General features: G+C 42.2%; 3 protein-coding genes across 6 annotated transcripts in view; 1 reads left to right on the top strand and 2 right to left on the bottom strand.

Annotated features, from left to right (window-relative positions):
• Positions 1–6367: 6367 nt before the first annotated feature.
• LOC125103906 (cytochrome c oxidase subunit 8C, mitochondrial) lies at positions 6368–17923 on the bottom strand. The gene is made up of 3 exons (XM_047735907.1): positions 17361–17923; positions 7189–7411; positions 6368–6672 (listed from the first exon to the last, which is right to left on the bottom strand). The coding sequence occupies exons 1-3, from the start codon at positions 17453–17455 to the stop codon at positions 6580–6582; spliced, it is 411 nt and encodes a 136-aa protein (XP_047591863.1). The 5' UTR covers positions 17456–17923; the 3' UTR covers positions 6368–6579.
• LOC125104543 (basic proline-rich protein-like) lies at positions 9367–24476 on the bottom strand. Its single transcript, XM_047737101.1, has 4 exons — positions 24455–24476; positions 22698–24330; positions 21601–22005; positions 9367–9641 (listed from the first exon to the last, which is right to left on the bottom strand). Exons 1-2 carry the CDS (start codon positions 24474–24476, stop codon positions 23369–23371), a joined length of 984 nt encoding a protein of 327 aa, XP_047593057.1. The 3' UTR covers positions 9367–9641; positions 21601–22005; positions 22698–23368.
• The window catches only part of BTBD7 (BTB domain containing 7), an 80708-nt gene continuing 78430 nt past the window's right edge, over positions 23748–26025 (top strand). For all 4 annotated transcript variants that reach the window (XM_047735901.1, XM_047735904.1, XM_047735905.1 and 1 more), the window contains exon 1: positions 23748–23862. The gene's annotated coding sequence lies outside the window, so the exon portion shown is untranslated. The remainder of the gene's footprint in view (positions 23863–26025) is intronic.

Raw genomic sequence — 26025 nt, 5'->3', positions numbered from 1 at the left:
GGTTAAGCCGCTGCCTTCGGCTCAGGTCATGATCTCAGGGTCCTGGGATCGAGGCCCGCATCGGGCTCTCTGCTCAGCAGGGAGCCTGCTTCCCTCTCTCTCTCTCTCTCTGCCTGCCTCTCCGTCTACTTGTGATCTCTCTCTGTCAAATAAATAAATAAAATCTTTAAAAAAAAAAAAAGAAATCAAATTTTGATATTTCTAGAGATTTGTATCCCATAGGGTAAAAAGACATAGGACCCAAAACACAGGCAAAGGGATCACCCTTAGAATGGTAATTTTCCTTCTACTGCAAGTAGAGGAAAGATGGGTAGAACTCAGTTATTTTTGTAAATGCGGGGCAATAACTGAGGAATAGTTGCAACTTTCATTAGAAAATTAAGTAGTAGGGACATCTGGGTGGCATCTGCCTTTGGTTCAGGTCATGATCCCAGGGACCTAGGATCAAGTCCCGCATTGGGCTCCCTGCTCAGCCGGGAGCCTGCTTCTCCTTCTGCCTACTGCTCCCCCTCCTTGTGCTCTCTCTGACAAATAAAATCCTTTTTTTTAAAGATTTTATTTATGCATTTGAGAGAGAAAGAATGAGAGAGAGAGCGTGAGGTGGGGAGGGTCAGAGGGAGAAGCAGACTCCCTGCTGAGCAGGGAGCCCGATGAGGACTTGATCCCAGGACTCCCAGGACTGAGCCAAAGGCAGTCCCTTAACCAGCTGAGCTACCCAGGTGCCCTAAATTAAAAAGGAAAGAAAAGAAAAGAGAAGAAGAGAGAGAAAGAAAGAAAGGAGAGAAAAGGAAAAGAAATGAGCTAAGATTGAGAAGAGAGCTAATAAAATAAAAAGCCAAGATACACAAGATTTAAGTTAGCCACTACAATGAAAAGTAAAGGAAAAGAGGAAAGAATTTTAAGAAGCATTGCAAGATTATGAGTTTGGAGACAGTGGGTTTCTAATAGCACTAACAATCTGTTATCTTCTATACAGCCCTTGCCCAAGCCAAAATTGAGGGATTGAGATTTACCCATGGTTCGTATTTTGTAGGGCACACAGAAAAATTAAGGGGCAATAAGTTAAATGTATTGGCAATAGAACACTTAAATGAAAGCAGACAAGGTGGAAAGGCTGGATAAGTTAAAAAAAAAAAAACAAATAGCAAGTTTCTGATGGAGGAGACCTGAGAAGTCTAAGAGATGCCAAGTAAAGGTGCGGTGGGAACAATGTAGTGATAAAGCGGAGAAGAATGAGGACTAACAAAATGTAGATGACATTAGAGAAGTGATTTTCTCCACTGAAGGGCCTACCCAAGTATCATATTGTACATATACAATATACTGTATATGTTTATTCATAAATTATCAATTACAAGTATAAATTATAAATAGGATCAATTTTACATACTTATTATAAAATCTTAAGTATTTTTAAATACAATAATACTTGACTTATGAAGTTTAATTCTTACTAACTCAGATTACTATTTTTAAAAAATCAAAATGCCCTGTTCACATGGTAAGTTGTAAAATATTTCAATAATGACATATTGATTTGAATAAAGCAAAAACTTAAAAATCACTGGTCTAGATCAACCTGTTTATTTTACGGAAAAGGAAACAGAATTCCAGGAGTTAAGTGATTTACCCAAATTCAGCAACTTGCCATAGCAACAGAACTTTGAAAATAAGTGGAACTTCCTACAAAAAGTGGTTTTCCTGTATTGAAAAATAACTCACTCCTTATTCTTCTAAAGAGAAAAATTTCATAACTATCAACCTTTCAAGAATCTAAGAATATTTGCCACAAATATTGTTTATCGTGCTTAAAAATTAAAATGTTCATCATGCTTATAAATATACAATTTATAAGTCCTTACCTGAAGACTTTAATTCACAATTTCTATAAATTTCTTTGCCAAAACTCATCAAAGAAAAATTGATATGCTGGGCCCATATAGATGGTCCATTTTATTTATACTTCTGATTGAAGTTATTCCATTTCTTTTATGACCTTCCTCAACACAGAACTACAGACAGCCATTACTAGAAAAGATGAATTTGGCAAGTGAGGTGAATTCTATTTATTTTAGCAGCACCTTAACCACTCAGTATATTAAAAACAAAAACAAACAAAACAAAGCTCAGAATATGTGCTAAGCATTGAGCTATGTGCTGGAAAAGCAACAGGATAGGAACTATCCATACTCCTACGTACAGAATACATTTTAAAGGCCCACTAAATACCTGTTTGTAGGAAAAAGCAATTTCAGTCTTCTGATTAAAGCAAATATTTTTACTTATGCACAATGCTAAAGATTAAAAACATCATACTTCACCCTTCCTCAAGGAATTTTAAATCTGGCTGTGGCTATGAGACAGATAGGCAGTGTATATATACCCACTAATGAGTTATCTGTTTATCAGATGGCAACTGAATGTTGGCCAATAAAGTACTCATCTGGGAAACAGATAGTGAAAGTTTTAATCCACCAATAACATCATTATCAAAATATTTTATAATTGTTCTGTAGTTTCCCTCTGGCAATTTCACCAGATCATTACTTTATTATCAAATCTCATTTTAAGACAAGAATTGTACTACTTCATTTATTCCCCAAAGCCAAACTCACATTTTTTAAGTCATTCCTCAGAAATCCAGCCTTAAGGGATGAGGTTTCTCCAGACTTACTTCTTCTCAAAAGAACATCCTGCAAGTTCTTAAAATTTCAAAGTAAGAATTCTCCAAAATTTCATAAATGAGAACAAGATCTCCTCTAAGAATAAAACTTAATCCTCATTATTTGTGTATTCCATGCCTGCAAATTCTCCTACTCACTAAAATTATTTTCTTTTGTTAATTTTTATTTTAAAGATTTTTATTTATTTGACTGAGAGAGACACAGCAAGAGAGGGAACACAAGGAGGGGGAATGGGAGAGGGAGAAGCAGGCTTCCGCCAAGAAGGAAGCTGATGCAAGGCCCAATCCCAGGACCCTGGGATCATGATCTGAGCCAAAGGCAGACATTTAACAACTGACGCTCAACAATTCAGGCGCCTCTCACCAAAATTATTTTCAAATCCAAAATCAGTGTCACACTTTCGAATCTCACAGACATGTAGAGTGGCAAAAAATTAGTCATGCAATGCAGAGGCCAAACAATGCAAGGCTCTGCCTTCTTGTTCCAGCTCTCATTCTGTAATACTATAAACACATGTCTTTCCTGTGGTTTATTTGGTGTCACTTTTTTACATTTTTGTAATTTTTCTTGGTGACTTCACTATTTAAAATGGGCCCCATACATAGTGTTTAAGTGCTATCTAAAGTTCCTAATTACAAAAAGATTGTAATGGGTCTTACAGAAAAATACATGTATTAGATAAGCTTCATTCAGACGAGTTATAGTGCTACCATCCATGAGTACAATTCTTATGAATCACGAAACAGTAATACATACTAAGTAAGGTATCTGTTAACAGAAATAAACATAAAACAAGGTTATATATTGATAGACTTACAAAAATGCTGTGACTAGAGGCTCACAGGAACATAACCTGGTATTTCTCCTAGGAACAATGGTTCAGTATTCACTAATTCAGTATTCACGGTGACTTTATAGAACACAACTACCTCAAGTAACAAAAATCAACTGTACTTTTAATGTGACACATTTATGCATGGAAAGTTAAGTACCGTGACAGGGCAATAGAGTTCAGTCATCAAAATGAGCTACCACTTCCCAACACAGCATTACTCCATGGGAATGATAAATGTCAAATTTATCAAATGTCATAGGACAAATGTCAAATAAAATGTCAAATTCAAAAACTAGGTGCTTAAGTTCTATGTAAAAGACTCCTATAGTTCAATAGTCTTCCCTAGCCAGGACAAAGGTAAACCAGTCTTCTGTCATTAGCTGGAACACAAGGAGGAAGGCATCAGAAGCTGAAGCCTAAAGTCATCAGAGTCAGAGAAGAAAAAGATTCAAAATGGGCAGCAGGAACATGGTCTTGGTGAATGTAAGAAACCAAAATACTGAATCTGTGTCCTGATGGGCCAGAGTTCTTTAAAAGGTCTAAGAGTGGATTTGCCACCGGTGAACAGAGAAGGTAAAGTTCTTAAGATTTTTTTTAAGCTATTTGAGAGAGGGCATGCATGCGTGCATGGGGGAGAAGCAGCAGAGAGGGAGAGAGAGAATCCAAAGTAAACCCCCTGCCGAGTGCAGAGCCCAACGCAGGGCCCAATCTCTCAACCCTAATATCACGACTAGAGCCGAAATCAAGAGTTAGGAGCCCAACCGAGCCACCCAGTGCCCTGAGAAGGTGAATCTTAAATGAGTAAGATTTCAATCAGCAACTGTGCTCACATCTTTAAATTTTTTTTTTGAGATTTTATTTATTTATTTGACAGACAGAGATCACAAGTAGGCAGAGAGGCAGGCAGAGAGAGAGGAGGAAGCAGGCTCCCTGCTGAGCAGAGAGCCCGATGCAGGACTCAATCCCAGGACCCTGAGATCATGACCTGAGCCGAAGGCAGCAGCTTAACCCACTGAGCCACCCAGGCGCCCTCACATCTTTAAATTTTTGAAGTGGCAAACCCTTTTCATGTTTTCCCTCTGAAAAATTATTTTACCCTATTGTGAATGTTTAATTTTTTGTCAACTTAAGTAGGCTGCAGTACCCAGATATTCGGTCAAATGCTATTCTTGATGTTTCTGTGAAGGTAATTTTTGGAAAGGATTAACATTTACATCAGTGGACTCAGACTAAAGCCGATTGCCCTTATAATGTGATTAGGCCACATCCAAGCAATTGAAGACCTTAAGAAAAATACTGACTTCTCCTAAGAGTTTAATTCCACCAGCCGATGGGACTTAAACTTTCCTGAGTCTCCAACTTGCCAGAGATTCTGCCTTGCAGATTTTGAACTTGCCAGCATTCATGATTGTGAGCCAATTCCTTAAAATCCATCCATCAATCTCTCCCTCTCTCTATAAACATAATTGGCTCAGTTTCTCTGGAGTAACCTAACACATCAATATAAATTTCAAAGTGCAAATACAATATTGAAGTAATTAAAATGCAAGTCCTCCATGCCCTACAAAGGCAGGGATCTATTTAGACAATACTTGGCACATCACACAATTATGACACTTGCAAATATTAGTAAACACATATTCTTTATAATAACTTCTATCTACTGATTACTGTTTCAGGCACTATGCTGCAAAGTGTTTTACCTTTGTTCAGTGTTTTATTCCTCCACAACATCTCTTCAAAAGAGCAATTTTAAGTTCTCATTATAGAGATAAGGAAACAGGCTCAGAGTTTAGTTCTGTTGCTCACAGTCACCATAATTGGCAAAGTGACCTAAATTCAAACAACTGTTCAAGGCCCCTGCATGGCTCAGTCAGTTAAGCATCCTAACTCTTGATGTCATCTCAGGTCTTGATCTCAGGGTGATGAGTTCAAGCCCTGCATTGGACTCCACACTGGGCATGGAGCTTACTTTAAAAATAAATAAAATTCAAGCAAAGGTATATGTGGTATTTAAAACTTAAAAAGCAACTTACAGAGAATAACAAAAATCAATAAATAAGGAGAGGTACAAATAAAGTAAAAAGATACTTACTAAATACCAAAATAGAGGGGCTAATTTAAGACAAATTAATAAAAAGCTGTATTTCCACAGTGAAAAGTCTGAACCTCAGTACTGTAAGGGGCAGTACCAATGGAACATTAAAAAAAAAAACACAAAAAAACATTTAACTAAACTCGCATTACATTACTGCTTCATATCTAATCTTTTAATGTTGATGTTACTAGAACAGATTCACCTCCATAAAATACACTTGATGGCATGATATCCATCACTAAGTCTGACCTCACTGCTGTTCTCATTATTCTATTTTCATTTATTTTATTTTATTTTAATTTTTTAAGATTTTTATTTATTTGACAGAGATAACAAGCAAGCAGAGAGGCAGGCAGAGAGAGAGGGTGGGGAAGCAGGCTCCCCGCTGAGCAGAGAGCCGGATGATGCCAGGTTCGATCCCAGGATCCCGAGATCATGACCTGAGCCGAAGGCAGAGGCTTAACCCACTGAGCCACCCAGACGCCCCTATTCTATTTTTATTTTTTTAAGATTTTATTTATTTGTCAGAGAGAAAGACAGAGAGAGAGGCAGGCAGAGGGAGATCCAGGCTCCCTGCTGAGCAAGGGGGCCAATGCAGGACTCCAACCCAGGACCCTGGGATCATGACCTGATCCGCAGGCAGACTTAACCCACTGAGCCACCCAGGCATACATACCTCATTATTCTATTTTTCATCATGAAATTCTCAGCCGCTTTCACGACGTTGAAAAAATCATCTGTGATCACAGAGCCTGCATGAATGTTTCAACTTTATTTAAACATTTCAACATGACTACACAAACTCCATGTATCGCACAGGGCTAGAAAAGTGCAAAACAGGTAGCAAACACAAACGGTTCCGAAACTGAAGACCCACAACGGCTGCGTCATCACCCCCAATAAGCCCTGTAATTCATTGGAAGCTCGTCGGATGTGAACAACCGCTCCGCATCTTCTCGCATCTACTCTCTTCTGAACTCGCGCAGGTTGCTCAGCACGTAACCACACGGCACTAAGAAGGTCGCAAACAGCACCACGAGCCCGATGACGGTGTCCTGGGAGAGAAGACGGGAGGGCCAGGTCAGTCCGTGCGGCTCACCCGACCGGCTACTTGCTGCCTAGACCGATCCGCGTCTACCTGCTGAGGAAGTTCGCCCGTGGTCCTCACAACGCGGCCTGACGGAGCCTGAGAAGCAGGATTTCCTTTGCCAGATGACCCAACCTCGACTTTTGGAAGACAAGGTCTCTTCCTTCTAACGGTCCCCCAGTTCCGACCGCTGAACCCTGGAACCCAGATGCTGCCCGGGATTCCCCCCGTGGGACGGCAGGCAACAGGCATCGGCCCCGAAGAGGGCGTCGAGGGCCACAGGCACCGTGCGGGGTTGGCGACGGCTCTGCCCTCGCCCTTCGGCCCCAGAGGCGGCCTCCCCGGACCCCCAAAGGCCGCCGGGCACCGACACCGCCTGGCGAGGCTTTGGCCCTCACCCTCTCCCCACCCGCCTCAGCCGCGCGCTCCTCGCCCACCCCTCCACCCCGATCCGCACCGTCCTGAGGCGTGGGCCTCCACTCACCGTGGACGACTTGGGGCGCTGCCGGCGGCGGGGCTCCAAGCGGGTCAGGCGGCGGCCGATTTGCAGGCCCAGCGGGGTCACGCGACGGCGGGGAAGCAGACAAAAAACAAGCAGGCGAGGCATGGCTTCCGCTGAGGCGAAACGAGGCGAGGTAGACAGGAGAGCACGCACGAGGTAAAGCACGATGGCGCGAGCTTCCAGACTTCTGGTTTGCGCAGGCGCCCTGGATACAGAAGGCGTCACCTCCCCTCCCCCTGCTTATCTCCGCCCCCGCCCCGCCCCTTCCGCTCAATAACCTGCTAGGCTCCGCCCATGTCTCCCGTCCTTCCGCTCTGCCCCTTTTGCTCAACCCGAGCTTCGAGCTTCGCACGCTTTCCCTGAAATCTCTCGCCCATTTCTGTGCACATCCCACCCCAGTTACTCCTCATCCCTGTGCTCCTAGGCTCATAGCCTTAACCTTCCCAAACTGCCCTCTTTCCTACTTACCCTGCCCAGCACCCCAACCCCACATACTATCTCTTAACTTTCTGTTGGGTAATGGGAAAGACTCGACACTCTTCACTTACTTCCCTTTGTCTGTCTCTCCATTTATACCTCTCAACGGACATTACTTATCACTGGCAAGAGTTTATAGATAAATTTATATTCTGTTCTCTAATGTTAATCAAGTTTTCCATACATTGTAAATTAATTCCCAACATTCAAACCCAAAGAAGAATTATCTTTAGTGTACTGATAATATAAAAAATAGTCATGGCAGGATCCAATAGAGTGTGGACCCAGTGGAGAAGGTGATGCGGCTACGCTTGCAGCTCCTGAAGGAAGAAAGGAATATATCATGATTTCTTATGTGTAATATTGCAAGAAACCTTGATCTACCCTAAGATGATCTGGTTTCTTCACACTATTTCCTTTTTAAGCCTATTGCATTCTAGGATTTCCTTTGATTGCCCCTCTCCTGGAACCTGATTATCTTCCTCTTTCTTAGTTTCGTACTTCATTTTCCTGTAGTACATCCTTAAGCAGCTCTTTTAGGAGTGGTCTGTAAGTGATAAGTTAACTCAGCCCTTGAAAGGACTGAGGGGAAAAAAAAAAGTAGTAAGTAAAAAGAGCAAACTAAGTAGTGGAAGTAAAAAAAAAAAAAAATCTTTATTTTGCTCTCCCACTTAAATGCTAATTTGGCCAGCTATAAATTCTAGACTCAAAATCATTCCCCCTCAGAAATTTTAAAGGTGGTATTCCCTTGTGTTCTAGTATATCGTGTAACTGATAAGTGTGTTGCTGATATAATTCTCAACCTCTGATTTTTTTTTTTTCTTTTTGGAATCTTTTTAGGAGTCTTTTGTCTTTGGATTTGTGAAGTTTCTCCAAGATATGACTATCATTCATACTGATTAGCACTGGATGAGACCTATTTGAAGACATGAATCTTTCCTTAGCTCTGAGAGAACTACTTTCCTCTACTCTCCATCTGTAACTCCTGTTAGGTGTATGTTGGCTCTTCTTTGTGGGTCATCTCAGTCTTTCAACTTTTCTCTTTTTGTCCTCTTGTTCTACATTCTGAAAGAGTCCTTTGACTTTTTCCTCTAGCCTTTCTGTTGAGTTTTCCATTTAAAAATTTTATTTCTAACACGTACTAGTTGTTTGGGTTTTTTTTGTTTTTTTTTTTTTTTAAGATTTTATTTTCAAGTAAACTCTATACCCAGTATGGGGTTTAAAGTCATGGCCCTGAGATCAAGAGTCACAAGCTGTTCTGCCTGAGCCAGCCAGGGACTCTTTTTTTTTTAAAGAGTCATCTATTTATATTTTATAGATGCACTGTCTCCTCAAATTTCTCTGAGAATATTAATTTGAACTTTTTAAAAATTTCACTGCAGTTTCCTGAACGATTTCTGTTTCTCCTAGGGTGAATCCTTACTCACTTTGGCCCTGGTGGTTTGTGCAACTATCTTATGGCCCTTGGTTGTCTTTTGTGCTTTTGAATATGAGAATGCCAGATTAATTACTTGGGTTCTTTTCTGTCATCAGTCTCTTTCCAGAATGCAAATGCTGATTACATGATCTGTACAGGCAGGCTGACTATGTCAACTGACAGGCAGGAAGACTTCCACTCTTACACCCATGCCAAAGTGAGTAAGGTTCTACTCTGGGCTTCCCAACTACGGTCATCCCAGGACAAGACTTGGTTTCTTTAGAAGACTTTGCTAGCCACCACCTAGGACAAACACTGCCAAAATGTGCACAAAGTGGAGAGAGGAGAAGAGGAGTAGCTGACCCACACATCCTTTCCACTCACTGTGTTCCATCAGTTACCTTGAACTTGTGCCTTTCTTCCTACTTCAGGTCTTTGTAGCCAATCATTTAAGTTGCTAGGATCATTTAAATGGAAGGCATCTCTTGTCCCCTGAAGCTTCTTGTGTGCTCAGAGCTGCAGATCCTTCTTCTCTGCTTTACTAATCAATAAAATCACATTTATCTTCCTTCTTAGAGAAATTCACCAAAACTTGACTCACTAATATAGCCCTGCTCCTCCACCTCTCATTTCACTCATGGATTGATTTCCTCTTGTACTTCTTTACTATCATTGTAATGGGATTTCAGGAAGAAGGACTGGTAAACACGGGAGCTCTTTGCCTCAAAATGAATGCCCCACTTGAGTCATTGGGATTTACTAAACGTCATGGGAAGCCACTAGAGGCTCTAAACAGGAGCAATGTGAACCGATTTCCATTTTTCAAAGATCACCCTGGAAGCGCTATGGAGAAATATGGAGTGAGAGCTCATTGCAGTAATTGATACCTACTAACAACATGAGCTATCCAGTACAACATCTACTAGACTTCTGTGTCTTCTGAGCCCTTGGAAAGTGGCAAATACCACTGAAGAACACAATTTGGGGTATTATTTAATTTGAATTTGAAAACTTGATACTTGATTCAATTATTAGAGAATTTCGATCTTGGGAACAACTTGGGTATTTCAATCTACTTTTTCAGCTAAACGTTTTATGAAATCTAAATAAAGATGAAGTATTTTGGATGAAAACTAGCATCCAAACTGAATTGAAACTGTAACTGCCAAGAACAAAATTTAGTGCCTTAGTCTGTTCAGGCTGCTATAACAAAGTACCGCAGACACTGCAGATGTGGTGGGGCTTAAGTAACAACCATTTCTTCCTCACAGTCATAGAGGCTGGGAAGTCCAATATCAATGCATAGGCAGATTTGGTGTCTGGTGAAAGCTCACTTCCTGGTTCATGGAGAGCTGACAGACTGTGTCACACACAGGGCAGAAGGGCTAGGGGAGCTGAGCTCTCTGGGATCTCTTCTATAAGGGCATGAATCCCATTCATGAGGGCTCCACCCTCATAAGCTAATCACCTCCCAGAGGCCCCACCTCCAAATACCATCTGATTAAGAGTAAGGATTTCAACATATGAATTTGTGGAAGGGGAATACAAGCCTTCAGACCACTGCATTTAGTAAGAAAAAAGAATGCAAAATACCTCATTAATACAATTTTTATATTGATTACATATTTGATATGACACAATTTTAGATATATTTGGTTTAAAAATACATTGTAAATATTAATTATATCCATTTCTTTTTAGTTCCTTTTTTGAAATTTTTTAAGATTTTATTTATTTATTTGACACAGAGAGAGCACAGGAGGGGGAGCAGCAGGCAGAGGGAGAGGGAAAATTAAAACACATCAAACTTTGTGGAATGCACCTAAAGCAATACTCAGGGGGAAACTTTTGGCATTAAATGCATATATTAGAAAAGAAGAAGATACATGAAAAGATGCTGACCATCACTAATTATTGGGAAATGCACAATGAAAGGCATCTGGCTGACTCAGTTGGTAGAGCATGTGACTCTTTTTTTAAAGATTTTATTTATTTATTTGACAGAGAGAGACACAATGAGAGAGGGAACACAAGCAGGGGGGAGTGCGAGAGGGAGAAGCAGGCTTCTGACTGATCAGGCTGCTCAATGCGGGGTTCCATCCCAAGACCCGGGGATCATGACCAGAGCTGAAGGCAGCTGCTTAAGAACTGTGCCACCCAGGCGCCCCTAGCATGTGACTCTTGATCAGGGGGTCATAAGCTGGAGACCCACATTGAATATACTTAAAAATAAAATCTTAAAAAAAAAAAACCACAATGAGATGTGTCCTCACACCTGTTAAAATAGCTATAAGCAAGACAAAAGAAAGTGTTGGTGAGGATATGGAGAAAGGGAACTCTTGTGCACATGGTTCAACACCATGGAAAACAGTATGGAGGTTCCTGAAAAACTAAAAGTACAACTACCACATGATCCAGCAATGTTACTTCTGGGTATTTACCCAAAGGAAATGAAAACAGGAATTTGAAGAGGTATCTGAACTCCTGTTTATTGAAGCATTATTTACAATAGGTAAAATATGGGGAAAGAGGGTGCCTGGGTGGCTCAGTCGATCAGGCACCTACCTGCCTTTGGCTCAGGTCATGATCCCGGGCTCCCTGTTCAGCAGGGAATCTGGTTCTTCCTCTGCCCATCCCCCTTTCTCATGTGTGCTCTCTCACTCCTTCTCTCAAATAAGTAAATAAATTTTTTTTAAATTGCCTAGGATTATTCATTAAAAATATATGTAAACAACCTAACCTAATTGTCTGTCAAAGAATGAATGGATAAAGTTGTGATACACACATGTACATACATACACACATGCATGCCTGTGTGTACACAATGGAATATTATTTAGCCATGAGGAAGCAGAAAATCCTGCCATTTGCTGCAACATGGATAGAGCTGGAGAAAGTTATGTTCAGTGAGATAAGCCAGACAGAGAAAGACAGACACTGTATGATATAACTTACACCTGGAATCTAAAAAAGCTGAACTCATGAAAACAGAGGGTAGAATGAGGGTTACCAGGGCTGGGTAGGGAAAATGGGGAGATGTTGATAAAGGGTATAAGCTCAAAACTAAAAGATGAATAAGTTCTGGAGATCTAGTGCATGGCACAGAGATTACAGTCAACAATACTGCATTCCGTACTTCAAAATTGCAAAAAGACTAAATGGTCTCACCATAAAAAAGAAACAATCATTATGCAATATGATAGAGGTACTAGCTAAAGCTACGGACGGTAGTGATCATACTGCAGTATATAAATGCATCAAATCAACATATTGTACACCTTAATCTTATACAATGATGTAAATTAAAACTTAATTTTAAAAAAAGAAAAGAGGAAAGGTGTGATTAAACCTTTCATCTCTAACTGTGAAATAGAAGAGATTTTTCTCATTAAGGACTTTCTTTCCATCTCTTGTAGACAGCAGATGAGACGGAATCCCGGAAAGGTCTTGGACTCCATGGTCCGACAAATTCAGGTTTCATTCCTGTTTCTGTTCTTTTTAAACTGTGTCCCATTGGGCCACTCACATTCTCTCTCAGCCTCAGATTCCTCCCTTGTGAAACTGAGTTAATAATGCCTGCCATTCAGGACTGCCAAAAGGACTAACTGTGCCTTTGGCACCTGAAGTGTCACGCAGTGGACATTCATACTCTTCACTAACAGGGAAGGGCCAGTTTAGGTTAGGGGACAGCAAATACTCAAAGGAGGCTTAAAGAGAAGCCGCATGGGGTTAAGTTGGAACCGTGACACTTAGACTCAGCTATCACGTTATTGGAGAAACTCAGATTACTGAATCAAGACATAGACCCCAAGTAATGAGATAATTTCTACCCTTGCACTTCTTTTTGTGAAGTATCTGTCTTAACACAGAATCCTTGATACTTTTCGTATGGTTTTCTCTGAATGGTTATCTTTTGGTTCCAATGTTGTTGACATCTCACCTAGTCTGCGAGACTCTCTTTTCTAAGAACTGCCCCTTCCCCAGCCACATGGTGGTGGCAGCTATTATTATTACGATTTAACCATTCTACAGCATTGCTCTAAGCACAGTATCAACTGTCTTCATCCTCCAATAACTCTGTGAGGTAGGCATTGTTATTAACCCCCTTTACAGATGAAGAAACTGAGGCTTAGAAAAATCAAGGAAGTTGCCATGGATACATTCATAGTTCACAAACTTCCTAATCTCAGGATCTCCTTAAAAATTACTGAGGATTCTGGGGCACCTGGGTGGCTCAGTGGGTTAAAGCCTCTGCCTTTGGCTCAGGTCATGATATCAGGCTCCTGGCACTGAGCACCGCCTTGGGCTCTCTGCTCAGCAGGGAGCCTGCTTCCCCTGCCCTCCACCTGCCTCTGCCTACTTGCGATCTCTGTCAAATAAATAAAATTTTAAAAAAATTACTGAGGATTCTAGGGTGCCTGGGCGGCTCAGTCGATTAAGCATCTGCCTTCAAGTCAGATCATGATCGGCGAGGTCCTGGGATCGAGTCCTGCATCAGGCTCCCTGCTCAGCGGGGAAACTGCTTCTCCTTCTCCCTCTGCTGCTCCCCGTGCTTCTGCTCTCTCATTCATGCTCTCTCTCTCAAATAAATAAATAAAATCTTTTTAAAAAACAGTGTTTAGGGGAATTTTTAACTTTTCATGTTTTGTGGGCACTGCTTCCGGGACTCCGGGAAAGCTATACTTTAAGTTTTACCAAGGTGAGTATGACTTCAAAACATGAGCTCCATTTCTGCTCTAAGCATACATTGTACATCTGCTTCATTAGCAAATAACCTAAAAGAAACAATTCAAGCTAAAGATAAGAGTAAAAATCTCCCTAAGTTCCTTTCCCATCTCTCCAAAGCCTGTAACCTTGCACAAACTAAAAGCAAAAGATAAAGTTTATAATTTTCTGGAACGTCCTTCATCCTGATGACTTATAACTCTTGATGTAACAAAAAAACATATAAAAGCCTGTATTAAACATCTCTTCTGTAGAACACTCTCTTACTTGTAAAGATTATGTATCCTAGGGAGCTATACTCACTTGGGCTCAAATAAAACTCTCTGCCTTTTATATATATATTTTTAGAAACTGTAAAATGTTTGTTCATTTTGTGTCGACAATAGTAAAAAGAGTGGCATTCTTTTACTTTTTTTTTTTTTTTTTTAGATTTTATTCATTTATTTGTCAGAGAGAGAGGGAGAGAGAGTGAGCACAGGCAGACAGAATGGCAGGCAGAGGCAGAGGGAGAAGCAGGCTCCCCACCAAGCAAGGAGCCCGATGTGGGACTCAATCCCAGGACGCTGGGATCACGACCCGAGCCGAAGGCAGCCACTTAACCAACTGAGCCACCCAGGCGTCCCCATTCTTTTACTTTTTAAAAATCTCTTTAGGGGCGCCTAGGTGGCTCAGTGGGTTAAGCCTCTGCCTTCGGCCCAGGTCATGATCTCAGGGTCCTGGGATGGAGGCCCGCATCGAGCTCTCTACTCAGCGGGGAGCCTGCTCCCTCCACCCCCCACCGCCTGCCTCTGCCTACTTGTGATCTCTCTATCAAATAAATAAAATCTTTAAAAAATAAGTAAAATCTCTTTAATGTCTGACTTAATAGAAGATTAGGCCCCTGAATTCTCCCATCTGTTTTTGCATTCAACCTATTCTGATATCCCTTGTCCTGCAGCCTCTGGAAAATTCCCCTGTACCCTCTTCAGAGAATGAGTGAAAAAGTCAAATATCTTAATATTATTATAAAAGTAATTTTTGTTTGTTTTTCATGAAAATAATTTTTACATTGCAAGACCCCAAGAGTCTTGGGGACTCCTAAATCCCCATAGTTTGAACACTTGGTTACATAATGAATCCCATAAGATCTGATTCAGTACAGTGTTATCCCATTTCCTGGCCTCAGTTGATCAGTTTAAAAATAGGTTCCTGACAAACACCAGGCGGAGGAGCCCTTTTCCAGGGATGTTATGCTTGGGACCAGAAGGCTGGAATGCAAGGCTGCTTTAGGCAATGGAAGGTCCAACTTAGGAGCCATGTTTTGGTTTTTGGGTTTTTTTGTTTGTTTGTTTTCTAGCTGTGGAGAAAGCCCTTCCATCGAGAGTTAATAATGAAGCCAGTCCACTGAAAGAAACAGAGATAAAGGACAGAAGGAAAACTCAGCCGTATTCAAATCCCTGGTTCTGTTTCTAAAGCTAAGAGTGTCTTATCCTTGAATTTTGGACCACTCTTTATTTTCTTTATGATGAATCCTGCTTTGGGCTTAAATTAGTGGGAGCTGGATTTCTATCACTTGGAACAAAAAGGGTCTTAATGAAGGCTATATTAGTCACGTCTTTTTTTTCTTCAGGTTTTCCCTTCTTTTCTCAATTAAAAAGAGGTAACAAGCGCTGCTGAAGTAAGCTAAGAATAAGCTGGATAAGAGCCAACTCTGGATGAACCATTCCCAATCTTAAAAGTTTAGACTGGAGGGGTGCCTGGGTGGCTCAGTCGTTAAGCGTCTGCCTTCAGCTCAGGTCATGATCCCATGGTTCTGGGATCTGGGATCGAGCCCCATCGGGCTCCCAGCTCAGCAGGAACTGCTCAGCAGGAAGCTTGCTTCTCCCTTTCCACTCCCCCTGCTTGTGTTCCCTCTCTCGCTGTGTCTCTTTCTATCAAATAAATAAATAAAACCTTTAAAAAAAAAAAGTTTAGACTGGAATGCTGTTGATGTGAGAATCAAGCATTTTAGGTCTTCCTCTCTGACAAAAAACTTTAAATTACTTTTTTTTTTTTTTAATTTTATTTATTTATTTGACAGAAAGAAATCACAAGTAGGCAGAGAGGCAGGCAGAGAGAGAGGAGGAAGCAGGCTCCCCGCTGAGCAGAAAGCCCGACTCGGGGCTCGAACCCAGGACCCGGGATCATGACCCGAGCCGAAGGCAGCAGCTCAACCCACTGAGCCACCCAGGCGCCCCTTTAAATTACTTTTGACAGTGTCAGTAAATCTAACTCCAAATTCAGCCACAACATGATTAAGCTCCCTGCCGCCTACCCCTACCCTAGGAGGTGGCACTTTTAGCTTCTCAAATTGCAGGTACAAACAATCTTCCTCTGTTTAATTTCTTCAAGTCACAAAAGACTAACACCGTTAAACCTCTACGATTTTCAATAAAGGGCTTAGTGGGCCCTAGATTCAATATATTCTCAGTGACCTACAATATGGGGCCTTCCTACTGCAGTTATATAAAAGGGCCTAATTAGAGCTCTTGCCTCGAGATCAGGCTTTTTGATTTTGGAGCTCTATGTATACAATGAATGAGAAAGGCACACTTGCCCACTGACTTCTTTTTAATGTGATTTTTATAAATGTTCATGTTCTAAACAAACTGGTGTTAGGGTTCTAGAAAATTATATAATGATTTAAGACTGTACTACCTCAGGTCCAAACATCTTGACTTCTCTACTTTCTAGAAAAACACCTTTAATTGCTATTCAAGGACCAAGGGTCTTTGCTATTCAAGGACCAAAGGTCTTTGCAGGATGTAGTGTGTCTCTCTGGGTCTATTTGTGTCTGTCTTTCTAATTGCATGACCTCAAAGACAAAGAAACTCAAATAAGCAAGAAGCAAAAGCAGAAGAGTTGCAAAGGGGGGGGGGAACATTCAGTGTTATGCAATTAGTAACGTCAGTGACATACTTCTGAATACATCACAATGCTGATGAGAGAGCCAACAAAAGCCTCCATCCATTATCACAAAGAACCCTGAGGAAGAACTGCTCTATTCTTTTTTCAAAAAAAATTACATGTGATGAACACTTTTTTAGTTTTCTTCTGCCACCTTTTCTTTTTTAAATTTGACATTTCTCTTCCTCTCCTGAACCACATGGAGAAATTCTTCAGTGGATTTCTATTATGCTAGAGTGGAAAGACATTGGCAGTCGAAGCGCCCAAAGATCAAAGGTCAGACCTCAGCGCTATCATTTACTAGCTGCAAAGTCTCAGACAAAGTTGGCATAATAATAGTTCTCTTAGAATGCTGACATAGAGATTAAATGAAATAGTATACGTATCAGTTGAGATGACTTTGAATGAATGTTACCAAAAAATATAATAATGAAATTGATTGGCTCACATAATTGCCAAGGCCAGAAGAACTGTTTCAGGTAAAGCCTGATTAAGTATCTCTAATGATGTCACCAGGGTGTCAGTTTTTCTTAAGGTACAAGTTAATATTACCTTAAGACAGGCTTCTCTCTGGCAGCAAGATGATTGCAAAGAGCTCCTGGGGCTATACCCTTTTTCAGTCATGTTCAATGGAAGAGGGGAAGATTCTTCTAGCATCTTCTGTGGAAGGAGAGATTTTTCTCTTCCAGAAGTCCTAGCAAACATTTCACCACATCCTGGCTCCTGATGAGGTTACATACCTTCCTTGAACTAATCTTTAAAGTGAGGGGAATAGCTGTTGATGAAAATTTTGAACCAGGCAACCAGGTATAAAACATGGGATTGATCCCACTCGGAACACTTGATGGGGAAAAATGAGGGGGTTATGAAGAAAAAGAAAGGTGGGAAATGGATGTGATACCATGACAATGTGTGAGAATGTACTTTGAAGTAGGATGCTGAGTAAATGGGGGTGGATTCCATCCCTAGGTTCCATGAGGGAAACATATCCTTTCAAAGGATTAAGGATTGGCTTAACCCTTGCCAATTAGACCTTCAGAAAATTCCATAGCATCTTCAATACCTGAGATGTCACCATTACTCATCCTTGCTTCTCCATATAGTTTAGGGTTTTTGTATCTATAAACAAATGGTTTAAGCTTGCCTGTTCTTTTTTAAACATGTTGTTCTATTTTTTAATTTTTTAAGGTTTATTAATTTATTTAAATAATCTCTACATCCAACATGGGGCTTGAACTCATGACCCCAAGATTAAGAGTCACTCACTCTTCTACCTGAGCCAGCTAAGTACCCCAAGCTTTGCCTGTTTTTTAATTTTATAGAATTTAAGATACCACTATTTAACATCTCACTGAAAACAAATACCTTAACCAAATCAGGACCCAGGGCTAAGAGCCCATCAACTGAAATTTGGTCAATAAATTTCAGCATTGTTAAAAAATGTAAAAAAAAAAAAAAGTGCATCTTAGAAAGGATGGACTACAATAATACAATAGATGGTATTATCTTGTATAATCACTTCTGTGTTTTGCTTCTTTGGCTTAACATCATGTTTGTAAGATTCATCCATGTTTTTTATAGCTTAATTTCATGTAATACATTAACATACCACATTTTTATCTCTGCTCTTATTTATGGATATTTACATTATTATCAGTTTGACTCATATGAACAATGCTGCTATGAACCTTCTTGTTCATATCTCTTGTGTACATGGGGATAAGTTTCTCTAAATACCAAATGTTAGAATTGCTGAGCCATAGAACAAGGCAATTTTCATCTTTCCTGCATAACGTCAAACTGCTTTTCCTCGGGGTGGAGCAATCAGTTAAGCATCTGACTCTTGGTTTTGACTCAGGCTGTATCTCAGGGTTGTGAGATTAAGCCCCACACCGGGCTCTACACTCAGCCCAGAGTCTGCTTGGGTTTCTCTCCCCCTCACCTTCAGCCCCTACCCCCCAACTCTTTCCCTCAAATAAATAGATTTTTTTTTAATATTTTATTTATTTGACAGAGAGAGATCACAAGTAGGCAGAGAGGCAGGGAGGAAGCAGGCTCCCTGCTGAGCAGAGCCTGATGCGGGGCTCCATCCCAGGATCCTGAGATCATGACCTGAGCCGAAGGCAGAGGCTTAACCCACTGAGCCACCCAGGTGCCCCTAAATAGATAAATCTTAAAAAAAAAAAAAAAGGTTCTTCCTATTCTCAGTCTCACCAGCAGTGTACAGAGTTCCTATTAATCTACAACCTCATCAGCACTTGAAATTGTTTTTTTCATTTTTACCAATCTGATGAGTCAGTAATTTTATGTTATTACAGCTCTAAATTGTATTTCCTTTCACTAACATGAAGATCACCTTCTTGTTTGTCTCATTTGGATTCCTCGTGTGTTCAAATCTTTGGTCCATTTTTTTTAATTGAGATGCCTCCTTCTTATTGAATGTAGGAATTCTTTACATAGTTTGGATATAAGCCTTTTGTTTTTATGTATTGTAGATATCTTTTCCCATCGGATGGCTTTTCTTTTCACTCTCCTGATGGTGTACTTAATGAACCGAAGTTCACATTTTAAATGTAGTTGCATTCATGTGCAGGGGAGGCAAAAATTTACTTCTACTTCCTTTTTGGCTGGGACTAAGATTTAAATCAACATAAACAGATTAACAAGAAAAAGGCATACAGATTTTTCCATGTACACGGGAGCTGCCATAGGAAAGTAAAGACCCAAAGATGCAGTTGGAGCAAAACACCTATACACAAAGCTGGACAAAGAGTAGTAAATAAAGAAAATAGGACAAGACAAAGGATTTTGAGTCAGAGCCATTAATTATAAAGTGACTAGGAAGATAAGGCTTAGTTGAACACGATCTGTTTGTATACATTTCCCCTAATCTTTGACTCTCGGAACTCTCTGTCTCTGGTGATAAAAATGTTTTCTTTCTTCCGGAGATAGGGAAGACATCTTTCACATCTTTCAAGGTACTAGTCCCTCTTCTGGGTACTTTGACACGTGTGTTTTCATTTCACTTAATATTTTAGACTCCAGGAGATTCAGAAGAACAGTTGGAAACAGAATCATTATAAGCAAAGCATAAGGAAAATAGAAGTTTCCTTTTTAATCATGATTTCAAAAACCCAGGTTCCTGGAGCACCTGGGTGGCTCAGTCAGTTAAGTGTCCAACTTTTAATTTCAGCTCAGCTCATGATCTCAGGGTCATGAGATTGAGTCCCGAGTCGGGCTCTACACTGAACATGGAGCCTGCTTAGGATTCTCTCTCTTCTTCTCCCTTTGTCCCTCCCCTCACTTGTTCCCTCTTTCTCGCTCTCTCAAAAAACAAACAAAAACCCAGCTTCTATACTGTATTCCAGAAAGGAGCCTAGGGAGGGGCTTTGGTGGATGATTATGTATGGTAGGAAGGAACAGAACAGAGTAGCAGAAAACAGAATACACTGTTAATGCCAGGAATGACTCAGGTCATCAGCATAGGTGTCTGGGTGGATCTGGTGGATGGGGTCCCATTTGCTGATGGAAGGAGCAGAAGAAGGAACAGAACACAAATTCAGGATTCTTGATTCCAAGGGACAGAATCCAACTGTTTTTATGCACTCCCAACCAGTTTAAGATTTTAAAAGGTGGGGGGAATAAGGGCAACTTAATGCTCACAAACACAAGAAAACCGGGGTGGATTGGTTTAGGACACAGCCATGCCCATAAGTTCAAATGATGCCATGGCTTCCCCTTCTACAAGCTCTCTGTTTCTGCTTGCAGTCTTCAGTCCTACTGCTCTTGGCTTTCTTCTCAGAGCTGAAGAAGAAAATCTATATTGTCCCCTAAAGTCATAAACCCAGAGAAATAGATTAAGAGGAAACATATCCTAGGATAGCCTGGCATAAATTTCCAGAAATGACTTTGATCGGCCTGGTTTATGTCAGATGGCCACCCAGATCCGTATAACTCTAGGACCCATTCTGTTCACCACTACGGAGTATTATCTTAGCGCTAGCCATTTTTCCCCCAGTCTGTCTTTCTATTTAGACTCTAAGCTTCTCAAGGGCAAAGAATCATTTAATATTTTTAGCCTGAGCATGGGCACTATGCTTGGCACATGGTATTGGAAGCTTTAAAAAAATGTGTTGGACTAAAACTAGACACATCTAAACTCTGATGGATATGTAAACTGAGTTACTTCAGTATCTTGAAAGTGTAGCTAAGTGGTATAATAAGAAACCACAAGCTAGATAAATTAAAGGGAGGAAAAAAATCATGGTACACTTGGGCTTGGGTTTTGTGAAGGCAAATCATACCCAACTAGTCTACTAGAGTTCTCTGAATGTGCAGATGGACAAATGGACAGGGTAGAACCAGCAGAACTTACTTGGTGTTTCAAAAAGCCTTTGATAGGGGGCGCCTAGGTGGCTCAGTTGGTTAACCACCTGACTCTTGGTTTTGGCTCAGATTGTGATCTCAGGGTGCTGAGATCAAGCCCTGTCTCTGCTCTGTACTGGCTGTGGAGCTTGCTTGAGATTCTCTCTTTCCCTCTCCCTCTGTCCACGCCCCCCCTAAGAACAAAAACAAAAAGCCTTCAATAGAATTTTAGATTTCTATTGTTGTTGGTTTTAATTTTGTTTTTTAAATTGTGTCTGGGAAGCGGAACCAAAGTCAAGTAAGTAGGGTCAGTAATAAGTGAGAAAGTGTAATGATGGGGACTGATCTTTTTAAATTAATTATCTTTTTAAATGAATTATCAAGAAGGGGTATGGACCATGGAATTTCTCGGTTTGCATGTAACAACTCTTTCAGTTAACGCAATACTTAGTTTATTAAGACAAAGATAAACTAATGGAAAATACCTTGCAACAGAGCCCCGGCCTTATCGTTCCAGAGTCAGGCAAGGCACGTCAGGGTTCTGCAGGTTCCTGCTCCATTTTTTCTTTGGTGATGAGCTCTATAGCCATACCTGCTCTTTCACCTTTAAGGTTGAAGAAGAAATAATGTGGGGCATGTGCTGGCTTTGGTCTTGCTTTGCCTCACGGAGGGGCCTAAAGATAAGTGTGATGTGGTAGGACTTGTGGCCTGGAACCCGGACCACCAGGAGACTGCCGTCCCTGGGACCCACCTTGAGATGTCCTGGCAACTCAAGTTCAATTTGGTTGACCTTCAGCTCCAACCACCTGTAACCTTCCTCTTGAAGTCCAATTCCAGTCCTATACAGATCACCCATCAGCACCAAATTATTGCTATAAGCAATGATGTTTCTGAGAAGAGAGCAAAAGAAGAGGGGAGTGAGGAGATGGAAGCTGACTTGTGCCCCATTTTGCCTGCTAAGAAACAGGGGGACAGGTCCTAATTCTTCTTTGGTCACCTAGCTGCCTGCCACATAAGCTATAGACCAGATTCCTATGCAAGTTTCAATAATTTTAAATGGCTCTTCTCCATTAAAGAGGAGGGCTGGAGGTGGGGGAGGGGTCCCCTTGGGAGCAAAGGGGGTCTCATTCTCCATAGGACTTTAGTGTTCTTCTAATCCTATACCATCCTGGGGTTTCACTCTTCTCCAGGAGTGGGAGGAAGTCTGAATTTCTATTCTGACCCTCTTTCCCCATTTGCTATAAGGTTGGAAGTCAGTATCAGAAGCTCAGATCACACATTTTTAACACTTTTTACATTCTTGGTTCAGAAGTATGTGAAAAAAACCTTCAATTCTCCAACCACATATGAAATGCTTGAATAAAATAATAAAGGACCAAGAGATGATTAAAAAATCACATAATTCAAAGTTGCTCTTATTCTTATAAGCTTAGAGGTGGTTTAGAGAACAACAGGAAGACCCGATGTGACTTGGAAAACTTGTTTCTCAAAGGGTGGGTAGAGACTGAAAATGCAAATACTTTTAAGAGTATTTTAAGTGAATTCCCAGAGGACAAATACATGAGGAATTTCTAAGCCCTACCTGAGAACTGTGAGTGGAGATATGCCTGAAGACCAGGGTCACAATGTCTTGACTTCTAGTCTGGGCTTGCTCACGTCTACTTATTAATGCTGCGTGTGTGCCCCGGGGCAAACGACTTAGTATTTCCGAGCCTATTTCTTAGCTGTAACCATTATACCTGTCTCGACGACTTCAAAGGGTGGCTTGGTGTTCAAACGAAGCCATATGTTTAACGGTGTTTTAAGTACTTTAAGGTGCTTCATAAATATAAGGTGTTTTTGTCGTGGCATCGCTGGAATTATTGCAAACTCCCAGACAAGGAGCATCCAGGGAAGGGCGATTTGACTCATCCAAGCAGAGAGATCGTGCGGTTTCAACAATTCTCGTCATTTACGGAGACATTTTGTTGAGGAAAACTTTTCCGTTTCTTTGAGATTTTTGTTTTAAACCTGCTATAGCAAGCAGCAAGGTGCTGTCTGTAAGAGCAGCAGGCAGAGGTGAAGATAAACCGCCTAGAAACCGCCGAAACGCCAAGACTGTCAGGAGTTTTCCGCGGAACCGCTGTCCTGTGTTTGACAAGAATGCAAGATATGTGCGATCGATCAGGATGCCGGCCGCCAAAAGGCAGCAAGAATTGGTAGAACTGATCGTCCACGAACGTTATTATAATTCCGTTGTGATACATTTAATGATTAGTCACAGTTCCCCGAAGGAAGTAGGATGCTGCAACGAGCTTCAAACTCCCGAGCGTCCCGCGAAGCGCTCCCCAGCGTGGAAAAGAAATAATGCGCGCGCACTCGGCTACGAGCGCTCCCGGGCCCCGCGAACTCGCCACTTTGGCCCGGCCCGGCGCGCGCGCGCGCCGCGGGCCCACGTGACCGTAGGCGCGGCGACGGCGGGGGCGGACGGGGGCTCGGGCCGGCTCCGCAGCGCCGCGCAGGCGCCCCAGGGCCGCGCCGAGCCGAGCCCCTCCTGCTCCCTCTAGGAGTCAAAATGGCGGCGAGGGGAACCTGGAGCAGCCCGGGAGCCTGAGCCACTGACAGGAGCGGAGAGGGCGGCGGCGGCGGCAGGAAGAGGATGGCCGGGGGTGCTGGCGCCGGTGCGGACGGCGGTGCTGGTGGCGGCGGCGGGGGCGACGGCCGCGGTCCCAGCGGCGGCAGCAGCAGCGGCGGGAGGAGCCTCCGGGGTGAGTGTCCCTCGGAGGCTGGGAGCCGAGGCTGTGCCCGGCGCGGCGCGAGGCGTCCCGGCAAGGAAGGGGCTATGCCTGGGAGGTGGGGGCACCGGGTTGGGGCTGGGACGCCGCGGGGGGCGCCGGGCCGCCGGCGAGGAGAGGGCAGTTGTCCGTCTGGGGCTGAGGCGGCGGCTGGCCGCCCGGTGCCCGTGCGCTCCCAGGGGTAGACTAGGCTGTGCGCCGTTGTCCCGGGGGCAGAGGCGCGAGGTGTGGCGCTCGGGGCGGGGAGAGCGGCCCGAGGTGGCCGCGACAGCAGCCCGGCCGGCTCCGGGCTCCAAGGGGCGGAACCCGCCGCTCCCAGGACGCCGGGAAACCGCTCCCGAGACTCAGGCGCGTATTTACCCGGCTGCGGGGCTGCGACCGCCCCGGGGTGGGCGTGAGAGCGGCCGGCAGGAATAGGGGAGGGAACAGGCCTGCGGACGGCTGCTCGCGGTGGGGAGAGAAGTTAGATCGTCCGGGTAAGTTACGGTTCCGGGATCGCGTTTTGACAGGTTGCGAGGAAGACAATACCTGGGGTGTTTGATAAAAGCGTCTGTGCCTGGAGTACTTGAATGGCTAAAAGCGTGCATTTTCGGTGCCTTATCGTTTGCACAGCTGTTTACTAGCCTTACCCCGAGGATGAGAACTTTCTCACCGCCTTTTGGGAGAAGCTCTGGGGAGTGTTGTTTCCGCTTTGAACTACAATAGCACCCCTTCGCATACCAGCACAGATAATACTCTGGATTAGGCCTAATTTACAAAAGCAGTCTTGGTTATCTTTACCAGAGAACTGTTCCTTCTGCCAAAACATCTTACTGTCATGAGGAAATAGGCATTTTTACAGAATTAATTATTTTTTTTTCAACTGCCAGAATCTTTTGTCTCTGAATAGCATCCATTTCTTTTAGATTGTTGAAATACATTACTTTCTTCCGGAAATGTGGAAGAAAGATTTGAAATAGCAAGAATCATACATGTTAATAGAAGCTGTGATTAAGCTTGTCCTGGAATTTTAGAGTCAGAAAAGCCTATAGAGATCTGGTATGACTTGTTTTAGAGCTAAGAAAGTAGGCCCAGGGAGATGAGTGACTGGCTGTGGGTCCACAACTGGCTGGGGATTGGGCCAAAACTAGGATCTGGGCTTCCCTCCGCCCCCATTTAGAGCCCTTTTCACTACTCTTCTGAGCCTCTTACTCTTCATTGATTGAATTCTTCATCAGTGCTGGTGCCCATCCCTAGGTCTTTGTGAGGTAAAGTTGAAAGCAGAAATGAGAAAGCGCCTCACGCTGATTCTGACAGTGACCCTCAGTTACCACAAGTAGCTGATAAGATTTTTTTTTCCTACCCTGAACTTAATAAAACTGACATTTCATTTAGAGTTTTCATGGGCCTGTAGTTATATTTGCACCCAGTTATATTGGGTGCATTCCTACATGCATTGGGTAAAACCCATACATAAGTCAATATTCTGTCCCACAAAGCCTAACTGTTCTACTGTTCCGTGTCCCAATACCAGCATTTAAACAAGTTTGTATCAGACTCAGATTTTCAAGATTTAAAACACCTGGGTTTGCTAGGTTATACCGCCTAGTTTCCATGTATTGTTGAATTACAGCAGTTTTCTTTGTTGTGTGTCACAGATTAACCTTCAGAAATGCAATAATATGTCAAATATTCTGATCATGTTCTAGTCAGTGAAACCTCACATATCAAAGTTGTACCTTGTGTTCAGTTACCCTGGTGATTATGGAAAATCTGGTTTGCATTTTGCATTGTATTAATTTTGAGAGAAGAAAACAAAGAAGTGTAATATGTAGACCTTGCCCTCAGGAAAGATAAGATGTACCCTTAGGAGTCTAGGAGACAATCTAGTACATTCTATGAATACAAAGAATGCTATAGGTGTTCTGGTTAGAGGGAGAGAGTGAGGCCTTAGGAGTCTAAAGAACTTCCTGGAACACTTGGGACTTGAGCTAGCCTATGAAGGTTTAGATTTACAGATACTAGAGCAGGTACTGTGTGAGGGAAAAACGAGAATATGATGTGGAGATTGGCTTTGGGGGAGGGGAAAGGAGGGAAACTAGGATGAGCTGGCAACTGGATTTGGGAGACTAAAATGAAAACAAATCACACAGTTGG

Source organism: Lutra lutra, chromosome 7 (assembly GCF_902655055.1).
Source record: "Lutra lutra chromosome 7, mLutLut1.2, whole genome shotgun sequence".
Classification (NCBI taxonomy): domain Eukaryota; kingdom Metazoa; phylum Chordata; class Mammalia; order Carnivora; family Mustelidae; genus Lutra; species Lutra lutra.
This window is presented reverse-complemented; position numbering and strand designations above follow the sequence as displayed.

What these genes read in the sequence shown, in the direction of transcription:
- LOC125103906 (XM_047735907.1), bottom strand. Translation starts at nt 17,455, where the DNA reads ATGTTTGCTAGGACTTCTGGAAGAGAAAAATCTCTCCTTCCACAGAAG. An exon ending in TTGAACATGACTGAAAAAGG is followed by an intron (nt 7,412 to 17,360) that starts GTATAGCCCCAG and finishes TTCTGTATCCAG; the next exon opens with GGCGCCTGCGCAAACCAGAA. An exon ending in AGCGCCCCAAGTCGTCCACG is followed by an intron (nt 6,673 to 7,188) that starts GTGAGTGGAGGC and finishes CTTCTCTCCCAG; the next exon opens with GACACCGTCATCGGGCTCGT.
- LOC125104543 (XM_047737101.1), bottom strand. Translation starts at nt 24,476, where the DNA reads ATGCACGCTTTTAGCCATTCAA. An exon ending in GCACGCTTTTAGCCATTCAA is followed by an intron (nt 24,331 to 24,454) that starts GTACTCCAGGCA and finishes CACCGCGAGCAG; the next exon opens with CCGTCCGCAGGCCTGTTCCC.